A 17,670-nucleotide genomic window follows, 5' to 3' on the forward strand; every position below is an offset into this window, starting at 1 on the left:
CATAAGTGCATGACCACAGGCTGTGATATGTGCCTTTAGCACAGCGTCAGAATAGTCTCGAGGTGTATTTTCTTTTAAATTCTGCTCAGTGTCTGGGCTGTTCCTTGGAAACCTCTGAGGAGAGAAGTTTGTGATGAAGAGTTGAGTTTTGCACAGCGGCTGCGCCTGTCCACACCAGAGCTCTTCCCTGAGCACTCTGTAAGGTTTCTTGGATAAATCTGTATGAAACGGCCGCGGTGATCCTTGCAGCACCTGTATATATGTCATAATTAAATTCATACCATGCTGATAAAACGTGCTGCGAGGTGGGAGTCGGCTGGCGCGCTTGTGCCTTGGTGAAGAGCAGGGAGGGTGTGCGGGGTGTCTCAGTGCAGCAGAGGCATGCGGAGCCCAGCTGTGCTGAGGGGGGACAGGACAAGTCTAGGAAGGTGGGTTTGGGGTGTGACTCTGGAGGCCACGAACTCGCCTGCAGCCTCGGGAGGTCGGGGAAAAGGCCCCCCCGCCTCTGGCTTTGCATCTCCCCAGTGTGAAGGAAGGATGTCTGCTGGTTCAGGGGTGGTGATTTTGGGGAGGAAATATGCAAAAGGAAATTGAACCTTAACGAACTGAAGTCTTGACAGCCTCATCAGAGAATACTGAATTACTGCAGGAGAAGAAAACTACCCTAGTACAAGGCCCTGGGGGTGTGGGGTTGGGGCTGGGGGCAGTGAGGAGGGGTTCAGGCCCTTGTCAACCCATTTCCTTGCTGGGAGGAAGAGGATGGTGGGCTGTGCATCCTCTTGCTGCCCATGTCCTGTCTCTGCTTGGGCTGACCTGAACCTGGAGTGTCTCCAGCTTGTGCCACTCCAAATTCTCCCTGGTGTCCCACCTGTTTAGGGACCTGATGTGCAGACTGGCCCAGAGCCTGGTGGGGGGTGTGTGTGTGGGTAAACCACCCCGGGTCTGGTAGGGACGCTGAGGCACAGTGCAGCGACCGTTTTCTTTCCCCCCTCCCAGCTGCCCCTGGCAGAGGCAGGGGAAACGCGGGGAGTCCGGGCGGCTCTGGTGGAGCAGGGCAAGGGGAGAGGAGCTGGGGGGACCCTGTCTCGCCCTGCATACCTGACACCGCTGGGTCTCCCTCCTTGCCGCTATCAATGGGCCCTTTCATGGGATGGGGTGTTGGCTGGGGCGGGTGACCTGGAGGCTGGTCATGAGCTGTGCTGCCATCGGCACCACCCGCGGCTGCAGCCCTGCAGCTGCAAACTGTTGTGCTTGGCTGCAGCACCTGTCCAGTGCCTCCAGTGTCCTCTGGCCTTTATCGATGAGTGATGGCCCGTGTACATGGCTGCTATGGGCCATGTGTCCCCAGACACCTCCTGCATGGCTGCCTGTGGGCTGCGTGTCCCCAGGCACCCTGTGCATGGGTTCTGTGTTCTCAAGCACCCTGTGTATGGATGTCCGTGGGGCTGTGTGTCCCCCAAACACCCTGTGCATGTGGGCTGCGTGTCCCCAAGCACTCTGTGCGTTGATGTCCATGGGACTGTCTCCCCCCCAAGCACTCTGTGCATCTGTGTCCATGGGGCCTTGTGTCCCCAGGCACCCTGTGCATGGCTGCCCAGGGTGGGAGATGCTGGGTCCATGCCGTCCCTCCATGGCACTGTTCAGGACAATCCATGGGGAAGGGCAAGGATGGTGAGAGGCTGTGCAGCCCCAGCCACGATGCTCCCCTCCGTCCCCACCCGCTGGCCAGCAGCAACCAAGAATCACCCTCCCGACAGCAAGCGGTCCCAGCTGCCGTCAGCACTTCCCGCCCAGCCCTTCCCCACCTCCACTCCTCGTTTATTTATTAATCCTTTTGCTCCCAGCTCTGAAATCCTATCACCCACCCTTGCCACTGCCCGGAAAGCGCAGCTCTGGCTGGTGTCAGGGGGAAAACCCTGCCCTTGCACATTTTTTTGCAGGGCCGGGGGAGGATGTGGACGCCCATCCACAGGCACTGGCACAATATTATGCTAAGGCTGCTGCCTGGCCAGATGTGCTCTGGCTTTCCACAGACGCAGGCATTTGGGAAGGGGTGAGGAGGTCAGGGTGGGGGTTACAGCATGGCCAGGTCCTGCCTAGTTGGGGGAAACTGAGGCACAGTGTGGTGCTGGGCATGGCTGAGGCTCCGACCCCCTGCTGTGTGCCAGTTTGGTTACGATTCAGCATATGGGCTGGGTGCTGAGGGTCGGTGCGGCGCAGGCAGCACCCACTCCTGGCACCCAAACCCTTACCAGCACCCACGGCCCAGCCACACACCCACAGCGCGCTTCCCTCCGGCCCTCGTGGCCATGTCCTCACCACTGGCACGGGAGACAATCACACAGGGACTCACTGAGGGCTCAGGACCCCCAGATGGACTGGCATAGCCCCCAGCACCAGCAGCTTTGCAGGGTGCCCGTGTCCCGTCCTCCCCAAGCACCGGGCAGGTTTGCGTCTCATCCCTTGTCACCAGCTTGGGACGGCGTGCCCCCACCAATTAAACCCCCCTCCCCCAACCTGGGGGAGCTCAGGGCTGTCTCCTGGCCCCCAGCACCCCAGCAAGTTGAACCCAGCCCTGCCCAGGCCTGTGGCCCTGTCAGCCTGTGGCCCATCTGTGTAACGAGTTGACAGGTCTCTGCTCCCCCCAGCGCCCCCTGCTCAGAGGGCTCCCCCACCCCCACCGCCTGCTGCCTCTGCAGCCATGGCAGCTGCAACCCGGGGCCAGGGCCGTGTTGGCCCGCGTCAATAACCAGCCTTGGGCTGTTCCTGCGATGAAAACAGGAAACTCCTTTGCCAACAGCAATAAACCACCCGGCCGGCTGGATCCTGTGCCCCGGGCAGGGCAGGGCACGGGGCTCCCCGAGCTGGGGCTCCCGGCGGATGGAGGGGATGGGGACGGCAGGGCTGGCCTGGCTGTTATCCCCAGTGCCATGATGCTCTTGGCACCATGGCCCCGGTGCGGTACTTGGGCCCCCCACCCCTGCTCCGGTGGTGTCCCCCTGCAGCCAGGCCTCGGGGACCCCAGGTTTGGCTGGCAGAGGAGATGACACTGCTCCCTTCGACCCCGGCAGCCTGTCCTGCCTGACAGCCCGGGTTGGGAAACTGAGGCACGGAGCAGAGCAGACACGCACCTTCCTGGCGGCAGTGGGGTCCCGGCTGCTCCCCCACTCCCCGGCAGGGTCAGCCTGGGGCAGGGCGATGCTGGGGGGCTTTTGTCTGGGGGGGAGCCGAGAGCCCCATTTCTCACTGCCAAGGGCATGGGGGCCGCACGGGGGACCCTGCAGGGAGGAGGGTGGCTGTGGTAAGCGGGGAAGGGGCTCTGCCAGGGGGGAGGTTGGTGAGCAGGGTCCCTGTCAGAGACTGTGTCTCCCATGGCACACATGCATGTTTGCACACGCCTGCATGCACACGTGTCCACACATCTATGGGCACGCTCTGTGCGCATGCCTGTATGTGTAGGCATACGCCTACCCGTGCACATGCATACTTACTCACGCACACGTGCACATGCACACACATTCACGCACACATATGCACACTCACACATGCACACAATCATGTGCACATGCAAACTCATGCACATTCTCACTTGTGCAAATGCATGCATGCACAGTCATGCACACGTGCTCATTCATGCACATGCACACGCATGCACTCACTCCTGCTCACTCCCTCATGCACCCACGGCTGCAACACACTTTCTCCCACCACTTGCTCGCTGCCACCAGCAGCAGTTTGGCTGTCGGTGTTCCCCTGGTGCACCCCATCCCCCCACCCTGTCCCCCCAGTGCAGACGCCGCCTGTCCCCATACAGCTTTATTGTGCCGCGAGTACATTGAGGGGACAGCGCGGGGATGGGGGGATGAAGGTGGCTGGGGTGGGGGTCAAAGGGCACAAACCAGCTGCACCCCGTCCCGCGGGGAGCCCCCACCCTGGGGCTGGGAATGGCCAAGCCTGGAGCCGGCAGCATCCCTGAGAGCCAAGGACCAGCCCCGGACCCTCGCACTGGGGGGTACCGGATCCCCTCGCCCCCCTGTCCTGTGAGGCTCTGCCTCACACCCCTGTGGGGGATGCCCTGGAGGTCCGGGGGGGGTGGCTGTCGCCGCTGTCCTGGTGCCCTGGCTGACAGCAGGCTGGGTTACTGTCCTGGGGGGCCAGGGGGGCCCGGCAGCCCCGGGGGGCCTCGCAAACCGGGGTCCCCCTTGGGCCCCATCGGGCCAGCCTGGCCCACAGCACCGGGGGTCCCAGGGAGTCCTGGTTTGCCCCGCGGGCCAGGGGGGCCCACTGGCCCTGGCACCCCAGCCGGCCCCGGGAGGCCAGGGTCACCCTTGGGTCCACCCTGTCCCCGAGAGCCAGATTGCCCAAAGCTGCCCTTGGCACCCTTGAGGCCAGGGAAGCCTTTCAAGCCCAGGGGACCCCTATCACCCTGGGGGCCAGGGGGTCCTGGGGGGCCAGGGGAGCCCTGGGGTCCCGGCGAGCCCATGATGCCCGTGTCGCCCTTCTCTCCTTCACTTCCTGGTGGGCCCTTGACGCCCGCGTCACCCTTGAGGCCACGGGGGCCCGGCAGTCCCGGCACACCTAGGGGGAGAGGAGGGGGTGATTAGGAAGCATGGGGCGGGGGGGGTAGGACTCTGAAGTGGGGAGAGAGCGGGATGCCCCAGCCCTGCAGCCCTTGCTGTGGGCTCCAAAGGACACCCGGCATCGTGCATGGGTGTGGGGCCACTGCAGGGCTCCCCCTAAAACCAGGTCCAGGAAACGGCTGGGCTTGTTAATTCGGGCAGCCCTGTAATGATGCTGATGTAGGTGTGATATGGCTCCAAGCTGGGCGGTCCATGGCAGAGCATGAAGCTGCCAGGGCGTCCATGGGCTCCATGGAGCTGATGGTGGAGCCAGGATAGCCCCACTGCTCCCCTGGGTGGATGGATATGTCCCAAGGCCACCTGAGCCACCAGGGAGAACTCTGGGCACCCTCACCATGGGGCAGCCATATCCTCTCCAGCAAGAGGAGTCCCTCTGCAGGCCAGCCGTGCTGGAAGGACATGGGTCACCTCCCCGCTGTCCCTGTCTCCCCACGCAGGGACAGCTCTGCAAGCCAAGTCCACACAGCTCCATGCTCAGGATCCTTCTGCACCACGGGCAGGTGTCTGGGTGCATTCGTGCACATCCCAGCACTGCCTTGGCCTTAGCGATGGTGGTTTGGGTCCTCCACCACCTGCCTGGGGTGCAGGGCACTCCCAAAGAGCCCAGATCCCACCATGCTCAGCCACAGAAGAAACAGCCCCCGAAGCAGCCTGGCCCCAACCCACCCCCAGGCAGGGCTTAGGCTGTGCCCACCAGGCTGCACCTCACCTCGTAAGATGGTGATGTTTTTCAGCATCTCCCCATGCCGGACATCCACCACCTTCATCTCCTCCATGACCATGGACAGGTTGCGGATGTCAAAGTCCAGCCGGGCACTGAGCAGGCTGTAACGCTCCCGCAGCAGGTCTGTGGTGCCCTGGACCAGGCTGAGGGACTTGTTCAGGTAGTAGAGCTCCTCAGCATGGGTGTGGAAGCCCAGGGTGCAGGAGAGCCGCACGTCATCCAGGTAGCGCAGCATGCTGTGGACGTGGCTGTCGGTGGCGTTGATGTTGGCAAAGATGGTGCTGATCTCGATCTCGTGGGACGTCATGCGACCTTCTAGGGTCTCGAAGCGTTCAGCCGTGCGGTTCTGCGTGTACCTGTTGTGGTAGCGCAAGTCATTCATGTTCTCCTCATGGTCATCCAGGAAAGAGGAGATGTTGTCCAGCTGCAGCTGCAGCCCCATCACCTGCAGCACCAGGTCGTGCATGCTCTCCGAGTTCTGGCCGACCTGTCGAGCTGCTGCACCAACGCTGCCTTGGATGGTCTTCACCAGCTCGCTGGTCTTGGAGGAGGTGGCCCGCAGCCCGCCAAAGAGGCGGGTGTAGTTCTGCCACTCGGTGACAATCTTCTGCAGCGTCAGCGTCTCCTCATCCGTCTTCCTCTGGATGACCTGGATCCAGTCAGAGGTTTGCCCCAGGGTGAAGTTCATCTGCTGCATGGCTGCTCGGACATCATAGCGCTCCTGGGCCAAGCCCTTGAGAGAGCTGTCTAGCTGGGAGGTGACCACCTGCCAGCCCCCAAGCTGGGCCAGGAACTGCCCCAAGCTTTCGTTGACCTGCCGGACGGACAAGGAGCAGTTGTCCACCTCACTGGTGATTTTGTTGCTGGTGGATGAGAGGTGGTCATGGGTCTGGGAGGTCCGGTCGAGCAGGATTTCTTGAACTAAAAGCATCTTCTGGATCTCCTCCAGCTCACCCTGCAGCTTGGTGATCTCCTGGCCCAGCTGTCCCGTCTCGTGACAGACGGAGCAGTTTCCCGAGGTCTTCTCATCTGAACAAAGGGCAGAGGGGTCTGTTACCCTACCCTGTCCCTCACTGGGCCTGGAGACCCTCCTGCTGAGAACCAGAGAGGAGGAAGGAGCCTCACCATGGTCTGTCCTTGCAGACCCTGGAGATGGGCACCACAGACCCATGACTGGGCCAACCCTGACGCCACCAGCCTGCACCACCTCCCCACTCTCATCCTGCTCCTGCCACCTCTGTGCAGCAAGTTCTCCAAAAAGCCCAACCCCACCAACCCCACCCTCAGAGTGGTACAGTTCTCTGTCCCCAAAATCTTGGGAGATAAGTGGGTTTTGGCCCTGGACCTGAAAAGTAGAGGTGCTTCAGCCCCTGGCTGGCAGCACCGAGCAGCTGAGATCCACTCAGCTGGAGGGACACGTGGTGTTGAAGCCTGGAGAAGACCTTCAGGTCCAGGTACAAACCACTCACCCAGCCCCTGGAGATCCTCCTGGATGGACACAATCTTCTTCTCGTAATAGGTCTGGGCTGAGCTGATGTCGTTGGAGATGGAGTTGACTTTCTTGAACACTGTGGAGGAAAGGTGGGGGGTCAGGGGGAGGTGGGCAGGTGTCAGGGTGAGCTCATCCTCCACACCTTTCCTCCCAGCTTGTTCCCTGGCAAGGAGGGTGGCCAGGGCTTGAGGCGCCAGGCTGGGCAGCTGGTGGGTGCTGGCTCTGTGGGGTGGGTGTCCCTAGGGGCTTTCAGGGTCAGGGCTTGGCTAAGGTCTACAAAGCACCTCCAGGGGCCCAGCCCCAGGGAGCGTGCCATCCCTGCGCTGAGCCTGGGAGGCTGTTTCTTGCCTGTGGAGGTGATGGGGTGGCAAGCTCTGGGCTCTGGGGTGGTTTCTGAGGTCCCCCATGGGGGTAAAGCCATCCTCCGGTGAGGCGGCATCACACCCAGGGTTCTATGGGTATCCCAGGGGCAAGTCAGCATGAGCTGGATGCTTCTTTCCACACCTGGGTGCTGCAGGTGCTTTGGGGGAGCCCCAGTATCCCCGAGGGTCTGCCCCAAGGAGGGGAGGCAGGAGCCAGACCCCACAACCCTGCCCAGCACTCACCTAAGGCAGCCAGCACGGTCACGACCACAATGAGGAGGATGGAGAAGACGTAGAGGACTTTGACGGCAGCCTGGAGGGAAAGGTTCTTCTGGCACCGTCTGCAGCTGGTCTGTGCCCTACCTGAGCGCAGAAAGGGAAGGATCAGGCCCTGCTGCACCCCCTGCCCACCCCAGGGGATGTCCTTACCACTCGGTCGGTAGCTGAAGGTTGGCATCTCCTCTTCCTCTCCTCCCACCGGCTCGTCTTCTGAAAGCCAACACAGGAGGGACCTGAGCTGCCCGCACCCTCCTGCTCCCAGCCCTGGGGATGCCGGTGGTCCCTGGGGACACTGGCTGAGCCTCGGCGGTCCCTGTGGACACCGGCTGAGCCTTGACACAACCCAGCGTCCCTGGGAAAAAGCTGGGAAGCCACACGGGAGCCATCACTGCAAGCCAAAGCCTGGTGGCACCAGCCTGCAGGGTCCTGTCCCTGCTCCCCTGCCTGCTTCTGTGGCACTCAGCTGGGCCCTTTGCACTCCGAGACCACAAAACTTGAGGAAATTTGTTTGAATTTGGCTAAAAAGTGGGGGTGAGGGAGAAGCTGCTGGCTCCCAGCTCCCAGCCCTGATGGGCTTTGTACATTCCCAGCCCCTTCTCGCAAAAACCATGGGAGCAAAGAAAACCCACATGCCACCCTGGCCACCACCCAGCCTGGACCCCCAGCCCGGTGGGGGGCAAGTTGGGGTGTTGCTGCTGGGTCCCACCCACGGCTCGGGCACAGGGGACGCACTCAGCACCGGTACCCAGCCCCGAAGGAGCCCGGGGCAGGGGATGGTGCCTCCTTCCCTGGCTCCCCAAAGCTCCCCTGGAGCTGTGCCGTGCCCGAGAGCCCCCTGCAGCCCCCCGCCAGCTCAGCCAGCCCCTGCCCGGGGCCTCCCCGACCTCCCCTCGCTGGCAGGAGGGTTTCCAGCTGGGGGTGCCACAAGGGGGGCTACAGGCACCGTGGCACCGGCACCCCCCACTTTATACAGCCTGGCTTCCCCCAGGCAGAAGCAGGCAGGGGACAGGAGAGGGGCTGCAGGCGGCGGGGCCCCCTGGGCTGGGGGTGGCAGTGATTCCCTCTGTCCCCCCTGTCATGGCCCTTTGCTTTTCAGCTGCTGCAAATTTTCCTTTAGGGCCCCATGGAGTCAACAAGTGACGGGCTCTGAGTGAGCGAGGGTAAGCCTTGGAGGCTCCCCCCCCAACCTGTGTGTGCGGTCTCTGGCCATGGCGAGGCCGGCGCAGCCCCCCCCATCCGTGGGGAGATGCTGCCCATGTGGAACAGGAACACGTTGGGCTTTGGAGGGTGCCAGCTGCCCCCCCACTCCAGCATGGCCATCCCCTCCTGTCCCCCATGCCACCAGCCCCACTCTTCTCCCCACAGCTCCAACCCCCCCTCCCTGGCTTCCCCCCACTCACCTCTCATAGCCCCCGAGGTGGGGGGCAGTGGGTGCAATCCTGCACCAACCCAGGCCTCACCGCCCCGGTTCCCGCATCCGCCCCGGCACGTCTCTTCCCGGCGAGCGTCAGCGAGCGGCCAGCATGGCCGGGACTGCTCCCCCCCGCCGGCCCCCCGCTCCCAAAACTTCCTGGGGAGCCTTCAAAAGCCACCACAGCGGTGGAGCATCCCCATGGCCGCCAGTTTGCCCATGACCTCTGCCCACGCGGGATGGGGACGGGTGACTGGTGACGGCAGAGCCCGGCTGGGCTGGATGCTGGCCACCAAAAGGCGAGGCGCTGGGATATGTGCTGGAGAAGAAAGGCTGGTCCCGCGCCCGCCCTCCTTCCCTCCAGCCCTAATGACTAACAAATGTCCGTCTGACACTGCGCTGTGCTGTGCCGTGCCAGCCTCACTTGTCTGGGAGGCCTGGGGGTCTGGGGAAAGGGTCCTGGTCTGGGGAGAGGGTCCTGGTCCAAGGGCAGCAGGGCTCAGGAGTCTGGCTTAGGGAGATGGGGGGCTGGGGTCAGGATTGGGGAGCTAGGGTTTGGGTATGTGGATCTGGGGCAGGGATATGGGGTGATGGGTCTGGGGTCTGGCCCCTGGGACCAGGTCAGGGATGTGGGGTGCTGTGGTTCAGGGTCTGGGGTCCTGGCTGGGACCCAGGGTGCTGTGGTTTGGCTCCCGGCTTTGGGTTCAGAGTGGTGGTCCCAGTCCAGAGACGTGGGATAGGGGTCCCCTGGGGGTTGGGGATGTTTGGGGGTTCCTTGCCGAGACCCCCTCCCCACCAAGGCTTTTGTGTCGGGCTGCTGCTGCCCTCTGCCGAGACCCGGCTGGGCTCCCAGGCAGCCTTCCTCCCCACATGGCCTCCCTCCTCCTCCTCCTCCTCCTCCTCCAAGTGCCCCTCAGACACCTCTGGGACACTGAGGGAGGGTCTCCAGCTGGCCAAACCTCCACTACTCCTGCAGCAGCTCCCTGCTTGCCCCAGCCCAGGCCTGCCCCTCTCATCTGGGTTTTATTAGTTGATTTTCCATAATATTCCCCATACCAGCACGTGTCTACCCCCTCGTCACTCGGATGCAGCTCCTGGACATTGCCATCTCGTATTTTTGGGTCCTGCAGCCTCCCTCTCACCCCCCTGGCCATTTCTGGGATATTTTTTGGGTCTCTCGGCTGCTTCCTCAAGCCTTCCCCAACACATCATACTGGAGAACGTACCAACACCTATCACCATCATTTTTTGATCGCCAGAGCCCCAGAAGTGATGCTCTTGCAGTGGTTGTGTCCTTCGATGCCCCAGCCCATGACATCTTCTTGGGGTTCACAAGGTGGCTGCGGGAGGGTGCTCACTGGCAGCTGAGGTCTTCTTCCCACCATCTTCATCCTTGGCAGCTGCAGTGTGCTGCTCTTCCTCAGCCCCTTCAGGCCGTCCCTGATGACTCACAGCTGGTGGAGCCAACCCAGAGATGTCCCCCTCAGCCAAACCTGGCTTCCTTCGGCTGCAGCTCTTGGAACTGCTGCCTTGCTACGGGATTTACCAGCTGGCTAAATGCTGGTGCGGCATCAGTGATGGGGTTACTCTCCTACGTCCCTGCCGATTCAGCACTTGGGCTGCTGGCTTGCCGCAGAAGCACTAAATATACTGCTGCTGGGGTGGCAGATGGGTCCCTGCCACGAGTCACCGGACTGCCAGTCCCTGGGCTACCTGCCATGCCCTGGATCCTGCCATCAAGTGCAGCTTGTCATGTGAGTGTCCCCAGGTGAGCCCACAAGTCGGCTCTCATTAAACACACACGAGCATCCTCTGCCTTCAACCAGCTGATGGACCAGAGCTTGGGGTTCCCAGGGTCTGTGCAGCCACCGGGCTTATGGTCACCCTCTGCTGCCTTCACCACTTGGTTTAATGATTGGACTGGATGACCTTAAAGGTTTTTTCCAACCTAATGATTCTACAATTTCTATGATATTAAGTAGCAGAGGGGCTCCTGAGAGCCAGCAGGAGATGGAGAATGATACAGACAACACTTTGAAGACCATGAGGAGCAGCATCAGGAGGTCACCCGGAGGTCAGTAAGTGGGGCTGAGACTCGGGTGTTGGACACTGGCGGCTCCCCTCTCCTCCTCCACCATTCCCAAAGGCTGCTGAGCCTTGAGCTGCGATTCCCCGGTGTTGTGGGTGAACCCCTGTGGGCAGTGGAGTGTGAGAGGCAGAGAAGGCCTTGATACTGTGCAGGCACTGTGACAACTAAAGCATTCCTCTGTTATCAACGCTGTTCTCAGCCCAAACACAAACCACAAGCTGCTATGCAGAATTTAACTCTATCCCAGCCAAACCCCATGCAGAAAGGAAGAAAAGCAAGAAAACTTGTGGGTTGAGATAAAAATTGTTTAATAAATGAAGGAAAAGTGGAAAAAGGGAAAGAAAATAAAGCAAGCAAAGCAAGGGATGCCAAGGCATCCTTTTCTCAGTGTCTTCCACAGTCCTGAGCAAAAGCTGGCCCAGCTCTCCCAAGCCTTGCACAGGACTGGGGATGGCAACACCATGCCAGTGCTTCCAGCACTGCTGGAGAGCCCAGCACCGTGCTGGATGGTATGAAGAAAACCAACTCCATCCCAGTCAAAACAAGTAAAGTCTTCCCTCCCTGCACTTCAACACCATAGCAAGAAGATGTTGCGCATTACTCAGTCCTGCTTAAAAGCCCCCCAGTCTTGCCTAAAAGCCTCCCAGCCCTGCTTACCCCCCCCCCCACCTAAAAGCCCCCTAGCCCTGCCTAAAAGCCCTTCAGCAAACCCAGTGCACCCATTTTCTCCCCACACCATGAGACACGACACACGGAGACAGCAATCTCATAGATGAGATGGGGGACTACAGCCATGGAGCATCCCCCTCCTCACAGTCCCTTGGTAGCATGCCTTCAGTCCAGTGCTTGTAACTGGTCCCATCCTCCTGCAGCTGTCTGAGCCAGGGGAGGACGTTGTCCTGGGGGCAGACCTCCTCCTCACATCCACACTTCATCTCCAACGGGAAGCCAAAAATAATTTGGTAAGGGCTTAGCACTTCTCCCCGTGCCCGTACAGATCTGAACCCCGCCAGGATCAGGGGGAGCATCTTCACCCACTCCCTGCCAGCCCCCAAGGCCAGCTGCTGCAGAGCTGCCGAGGCCGGTCCCACCTGGCTGGGCTGCAGGAGGTCGCACAGCAGCTCCACGCTGCATGCCTCCATCACCAGCTGCACAGCATCCCGGAGGAAGCATGGCACGTGCAGCAAACGGATGGCACGAGGTGTCCCGTACCGTGTAAAAATCTCCTCGAAGAGCACCTTGACTGTCTCCTCTGCTGTCTTCTCCCACACTGGAAAAGCCTCCACCCATCCTGAAAACTCATCCTCCACCACCAAGAGGGAGTGGTACCCCTCCTTGGTCTCAGGGAGGCCACTGATGTAGCTCAGCTGGAGCTGCGACCATGGCCCCTCTGCCCGCTGGGGCAGCACCCTGCCCACTTCGTTCCTGCCCGCAGCACACAGAAGGCAGCTCCGCACCCAACGGGCCACCTGCTCACTGTCACCTTCCCAGAGTGCCACCTGCCGCACCCTTGCCAGGGTCCCCTCTGCCCCCTCATGCAACCAGTAGTGACACCGGGCGATTATTTCTTGCTTCTCGTGCTTTGAAGGCTCCCAGATGTGGCAGCTGCCCACGGCCCTGCCAGACATCGCCCTGGCCCTCCTGCCCACCTTCTGGCTCCAATCCTTCTCCTCCAGGTCCTTGCTCCTGTCCCCTCCCATGCACCTGATGTGCAGCATCCCTGGGTTGGTGTGGACCCACTGGAGGATGCTGGGCCATAAACCCTCGCCGGAGCTTGCCCACGATCCTGATTCCCACTCACCAATCTGGCTTTGCAACTCTTCCACCAAGGACCAGCAGCTGGTGTACAAATAGAGGGGTGAGGAGCGTTGGTGACTATACAGGAGCTGCTCGAGAGCCTCCAGCTCTGCATCGAGCACCAAGCTACTCTGGGCCACCCCGAGCAGCCACCGCTCTTCCAGGTTGGCCGCAGCAAAGCTGATGGAGTCGGTGTTGTCGCTGGCCATGAACCACACGTTGGCCTTGGGGACGTGGGAGGGCAGCAGCCGCAGAGGGGGAGCGGTGGGGACTGGGGTGCTGGGAGGGTACCTGCACTCAGGCTGGGGGCTCTTTGCCATTGCCCCCGTGTTCACCAGCAGCAGAGTCCACTGTGCTGGGTACGGGTTCGTCCCGCAGGACCCCAATGCTTCACCCCATACAAGATACTTCCAAGGGGAGTGGGGCATCTGGATGACAATGGGGGCCAGCCCTGTGAGGGTCTCAAATGCCTGCACGGCCCAGATGGCTGCCAGGCACCCCTTCTCCTGCGGCAGGTAGGAGGCCTCATGGCTCTTCAGGATGCGGGAGCTGTGTCCCACTGGCACCAACCGGCCCTGCTTGTCCTCCTGCAGCAAGGAAGCTCCTATCGCCTCTTTGCTGGTCGTTAACCTGATAATGAAGGGCTGGGACTTGTCAGGGAACCGCAGGGTGGGCGCAGTCAGGATGGCGTGTTTCAGGCGGCTCAGCTCCTGCTCCTGCTTTGGTCCCCATTCCCATGCGACCTGCTCAGTGGTGAGGCGGTGGAGCGGCCGGGCCAGCTCCCAAAAGCCAGCAATGTGATCCTGCAACGAGATGAACTGCCCGAGCAGCGAGCGGAGGCTGTGGACATCCCGTGGGCAGGGTGCTTTGCTGATGGCCTCCAGCTTGCTGGCCTGGATCTCCCTCCCCTCAGCCCCAATTGTCATCCCCAGGTAGTCCACCTTGGGCTGCACGAGCTGCACCTTCTCAAACTTGGCTTTAAATCCTGTTTTTTGGATCAGCTTTAGGACTGTCTTTGTTCGGGCTCTGGTTTCCTTTTGGCTTCTCCCAGTGATGAGGATGTCATCGACGTAGGAAAAAACCCAAGGCTGATCTCCTCGGGGCAGCTGGAGCAGCATCTGAGCCACCCGCCGGTGCACGATGGAGGTGGTGCTGTGGAAGCCCTGGGGCAGCCGGGTGAAGAGATACTGCTGGCCCCTGAAGGTGAAGGCAAACCTGGCTCTGGAGTCTGCTGCTAAGGGTATGGCGAAGGAGGAGTTCGATAGATCCACCACTGAGAAATACTTGCTTTTGGGGCTGATGGTGGCAACAAGGGTGGTCCTGTTCAGGACCACTGGAGCCTCCACCATGGGGGTGGCCTTGTTGATAGCTTTGCAGTTGAGCGTCAGACGCCATGTCTTCCCGTCGCCTTTCGGGATGGGATGTAAAGGGCTGTTGGAGGAAGAGGTGCCTTTCACCACCACGCCATCAGCCAGCAAGTACTGCAGCATGTTCGCCACTGCCTCGTCCATATCGTCTGGCAATGGGGGTTGCCACTGGAAGGGCACCGGTGCCCCACTCAGGTTCTCTTCCCCGGACACCAGCCCACAGTCCATCTCGTATTGCGCCCACACATATGGGAATTCCTCCCTCCACTGCTCTTTGTCCTCAACCTCTACCACCTTGACATGGCAGGCTAGCACCGCAGGCCTAGGAAGAGCTGGGGAACCTCCCTGCTCCAGGAGGTCATCGTCAGAGTGTTCCCAGATCTGCTCATTCTCAGATGGCTCCGGCATGGCAGGGAGGTGCTGATCATCCCCATATGTGGTCCCACTGATGGAGACGGGGGTGTCGTGGCACACAGCAAGGTACAGCAGCTGGGGGTACTGCTGCACTGTGGTGATGTCCACATGGGTGTCCACCAAAGCATTCACCTCCTTGTAGCCACCCACCCTGGCTCTAGCCACCCCCTGCCCCTGCTCCTGTTGGTGTGTTTTGTTCCCCATCTCTGTAGGGTATGCCTCGGTTTTTGTCTTCAGGATCTTCTCCATCAGCCTGACTGCCAGGTCCCTCGTGGACCGCCCTTCCCACTCTACCATGTCTTCTCCCAGGCAATGCAGCTTCTCCCACACTTGCCTCCTCTGCTCCTCCCCAGACCTTCCCTCTGCTGATGAAGGGTTCAAGTCCTGCCTGTCCCTGTCCCCTCGAGGGACAGTGGCAGCATCCTTGTCCTCCACCCACAAGCCCAGGCTCTGGGGCAAACCAGTGGTCCTTCCCTCCTCATCCCCGCTGGTGCCTGCCTGGACCAGGGGCTGAGTTCGACCCACCTGGTCCCTGTGGCCATCACCCCCCCTCACCACAACCCCATCTTGCACTTTGCGTCCAACAATTGGCTCATCCCAGCCATCTTCCCTGAGGTGTGGGATGCTGCTGCAGATGTTGACTGCCGTCACCGAGGCCATGTGCTCTTCCTGCTGGGCTTCCCCACCTCGGGTGGCTTTTTGGCAGGTCCCTGGCTTCTCCAGCAGCCCCAGCGCTTTCTGCTCCAGTTCGGTGCATCTCTCAGCAGCCTGTGTCTGCAGCCTGGTGGCTCTCTGGCTCTCCTTGGCTCCTTGGAAAGTCCGGCACTGCTTGCTCCCATTCTTCAACTGTGCCATGTGCCACAGCAACCGCTGGTCCCTGCTCAGCCGCCAGCCTTTACCAAGGCGCTGGAACCAGGAGAAGTTAGCAAACTCCTTCTCCGTGTCCCCCACTGCCGGCTGCTGGGGGAGAGCATCTTCCACCCAGGGCTTGTGACTGTTCTCCTGGATGAGCATCCCCAAATCTGCTGCTTGCGAGGCTGGCGGAGGGGAAAATTTCCCCTTCCGCTTGTCCTTCCTCCAGAAACAGGCCATCACCACGAGAAACAGGAAGGAAACCGGGTGTTACCCCGACGGCCCCTCACCTTCGCCTCCCACCGCTATGGCACAGGGGTTTGCGGGAGGACTGGGGGCTTGCAGTAGCACTGAGGGATGTCTGTGTGTGCCAGCACCGGTAGGAGCGGCAGCGAAACGGTTACAAGGCTGCTCTGTGTCTGGGGAGGAAGAGGAAGATGGTGGAGGAAGAGGAAAGTTGGTGAGGCCTCTCTCAGGGGGATGATGGCAGCAGTGTCACAGCTGAGATGGCCCCTGCTCCGGAGATGTCCCCTCTTCTGCAAGCAGTGGGGCTGCAGAGGACAGAGTGGGGTGTGAAGCCCTGCGAAAGGGAGGGAGCACCAGCCCCCCCTCACCCCCAGAGCCTGCACCCACCTTCTCCGTGGCCGTGGCCAGCCCAGGCCTGCTCCAGTTCACCCAGGGGCTCCGGGGACCCCGTATGATCTGAGGGGAGCATGCAGCCAATGTCCCACCCATGGTCCCAGGAGAACATGCACCTATGTGTCCCACCCATGGTCCCAGAACTTGCACCCTCATGCACCCACATGACCCACAGACGGTCCCAGGGAGTTCTTGCATGCCCATGTACATGTGTGTCCCACACATGGTCCCAGGAGATCTTGCATGCCCATGCACACGCATGTCCCACACACAGCCCTGGGAGAACATGTACCTACGTGTCCCTTGTACAGTCCCGGAAGAGCCTGCAGCCCCATGCACATACATGTCACACACACGGCCCTGGGAGACCTTGCACCCCTGTGCACACACATGTCCCATACATGGTCCAGGGAGAACATGTACCTACATGTCCCCTGTACAGCCCCAGAAGAGCTTACAGCCCCGTGCACACTTGTCCGCCACACATGGCCCCAGAAGAGCTTGCACCCCTGTGCACACACGTCCCACACACGGCCCTGGCAGACCTTGCAGCCCCATGCACACGTGTGTCCCACACACGGCCCTGGAAGAATATTTACCGACATGTCCCCTGTACAGCCCCAGAAGAGCTTGGAGCCCCATGCACATGCGTGTCCCACACATGCCCATGCACACTTGTGTCCCACACACAGCTCTGGGAGAGCTCGCACCCCCGTGCACACGCGTGTCCCATACATGGTCCAGGGAGAACATGTACGTACATGTCCCCTGCACAGCCCCAGAAGAGCTTGCGGCCCCGTGTACACGCGTGTCCCAGATCACACATGCCCACGCACACTCGTGTCCCCCGCCCGGCTCCGGGAGATCTTGCACCCCCGTGCCCCCACGCCCCCCGCCCGGCCCCGGGAGAGCGGGCCGCCCCCCCCCCACACACGTGCCCCCCGCCCCCCGCGTGTCCCGTACCGGATCACTGCGGGCGCCGGGCGCTCGGTACCGCGCGCTGCTCCCTCCTCCCGCTGAGTGGGGGGGCGGCCCACTAGCCCCCGCACGCCGTCCCGCCCCTTCGCTGGGCGCCAACCAGTTCTCCCAGTTCCGAAAACTGCGTGTTTTTGCACTGGGCCGTAATCGGCAGCCGAGCAATTGTTTCTCGGCCCTGGGGGCGGGGGTGGGTGGGGGCTGCGGTCTGGGGCCCTGGGGCCCTTAAGGGAGCGTGGGGGGAATGGGGGGGGCATGGCAGAGGGGGGAGGGGGAATCGTGCCTCAGTTTCCCCCGTGGCAGCGAGGAATGTTGCAGCTCGTGGGGTGAGGGGCATGGAAGGGGTGCGGGGGGGTCCCGCTCAGCCACCTCCCCCGTGTCCGCGGCCGCGGGTGGGAAGGGGATGCCCCGTTGTACCGACCCCCCCCCCGCCACCGCAGCACCCCGTCCCCCCGGGTGGGGGAGGGGCAATAACGGCCCCCGGGGGGATGGGGTGATTGCGGAGATAACAGGGTGCGCAGCGTCCGACGAGGTTTTACCCCCCCAGATTGTAGCACCCAGATTTTGGGGACCCCAGGGAGGGTGCAACCCCCTCCCCGTGCCGGGGGGCCGTGCCGGCGACGGCCGTG

General features: G+C 61.7%; 2 protein-coding genes across 4 annotated transcripts; both read right to left on the reverse strand.

Moving 5' to 3' along the window:
• Positions 1-3,809: 3,809 nt before the first annotated feature.
• SCARA3 (scavenger receptor class A member 3) lies at positions 3,810-9,768 on the reverse strand. Of its 3 annotated transcripts, none has more exons than XM_055713010.1 (6): positions 8,898-9,768; positions 7,651-7,707; positions 7,462-7,581; positions 6,834-6,932; positions 5,350-6,393; positions 3,810-4,578 (listed from the first exon to the last, which is right to left on the reverse strand). In XM_055713010.1, exons 1-6 carry the CDS (start codon positions 8,902-8,904, stop codon positions 4,139-4,141), a joined length of 1,767 nt encoding a protein of 588 aa, XP_055568985.1. In that variant the 5' UTR covers positions 8,905-9,768; the 3' UTR covers positions 3,810-4,138. The 3 variants fall into 3 exon arrangements, with proteins under 3 accessions (XP_055568985.1, XP_055568984.1, XP_055568983.1); XM_055713009.1 differs by having other exon boundaries at positions 7,648-7,707; positions 8,898-9,766; XM_055713008.1 differs by having other exon boundaries at positions 7,462-7,707; positions 8,898-9,766.
• A 1,520-nt stretch (positions 9,769-11,288) lies between these two features.
• LOC129736308 (uncharacterized) lies at positions 11,289-17,202 on the reverse strand. Its single transcript, XM_055713007.1, has 2 exons — positions 17,030-17,202; positions 11,289-15,978 (listed from the first exon to the last, which is right to left on the reverse strand). The coding sequence occupies exon 2, from the start codon at positions 15,665-15,667 to the stop codon at positions 11,783-11,785; it is 3,885 nt and encodes a 1,294-aa protein (XP_055568982.1). The 5' UTR covers positions 15,668-15,978; positions 17,030-17,202; the 3' UTR covers positions 11,289-11,782.
• Between the last annotated feature and the right edge of the window lie 468 nt (positions 17,203-17,670).

Source organism: Falco cherrug, chromosome 6, assembly GCF_023634085.1.
Source record: "Falco cherrug isolate bFalChe1 chromosome 6, bFalChe1.pri, whole genome shotgun sequence".
Taxonomy (NCBI): domain Eukaryota; kingdom Metazoa; phylum Chordata; class Aves; order Falconiformes; family Falconidae; genus Falco; species Falco cherrug.

Coding starts and splice junctions, on each gene's coding strand:
- SCARA3 (XM_055713008.1), bottom strand. Junction 6,933..7,461: donor GACCGTGCTGGCTGCCTTAG/GTGAGTGCTGGG, acceptor TTTCCTCCACAG/TGTTCAAGAAAGTCAACTCC. Junction 4,579..5,349: donor AAACATCACCATCTTACGAG/GTGAGGTGCAGC, acceptor CTCTCCCCCTAG/GTGTGCCGGGACTGCCGGGC.
- LOC129736308 (XM_055713007.1), bottom strand. CDS start 15,667: ATGGCCTGTTTCTGGAGGAAGGACAAGCGGAAGGGGAAATTTTCCCCT.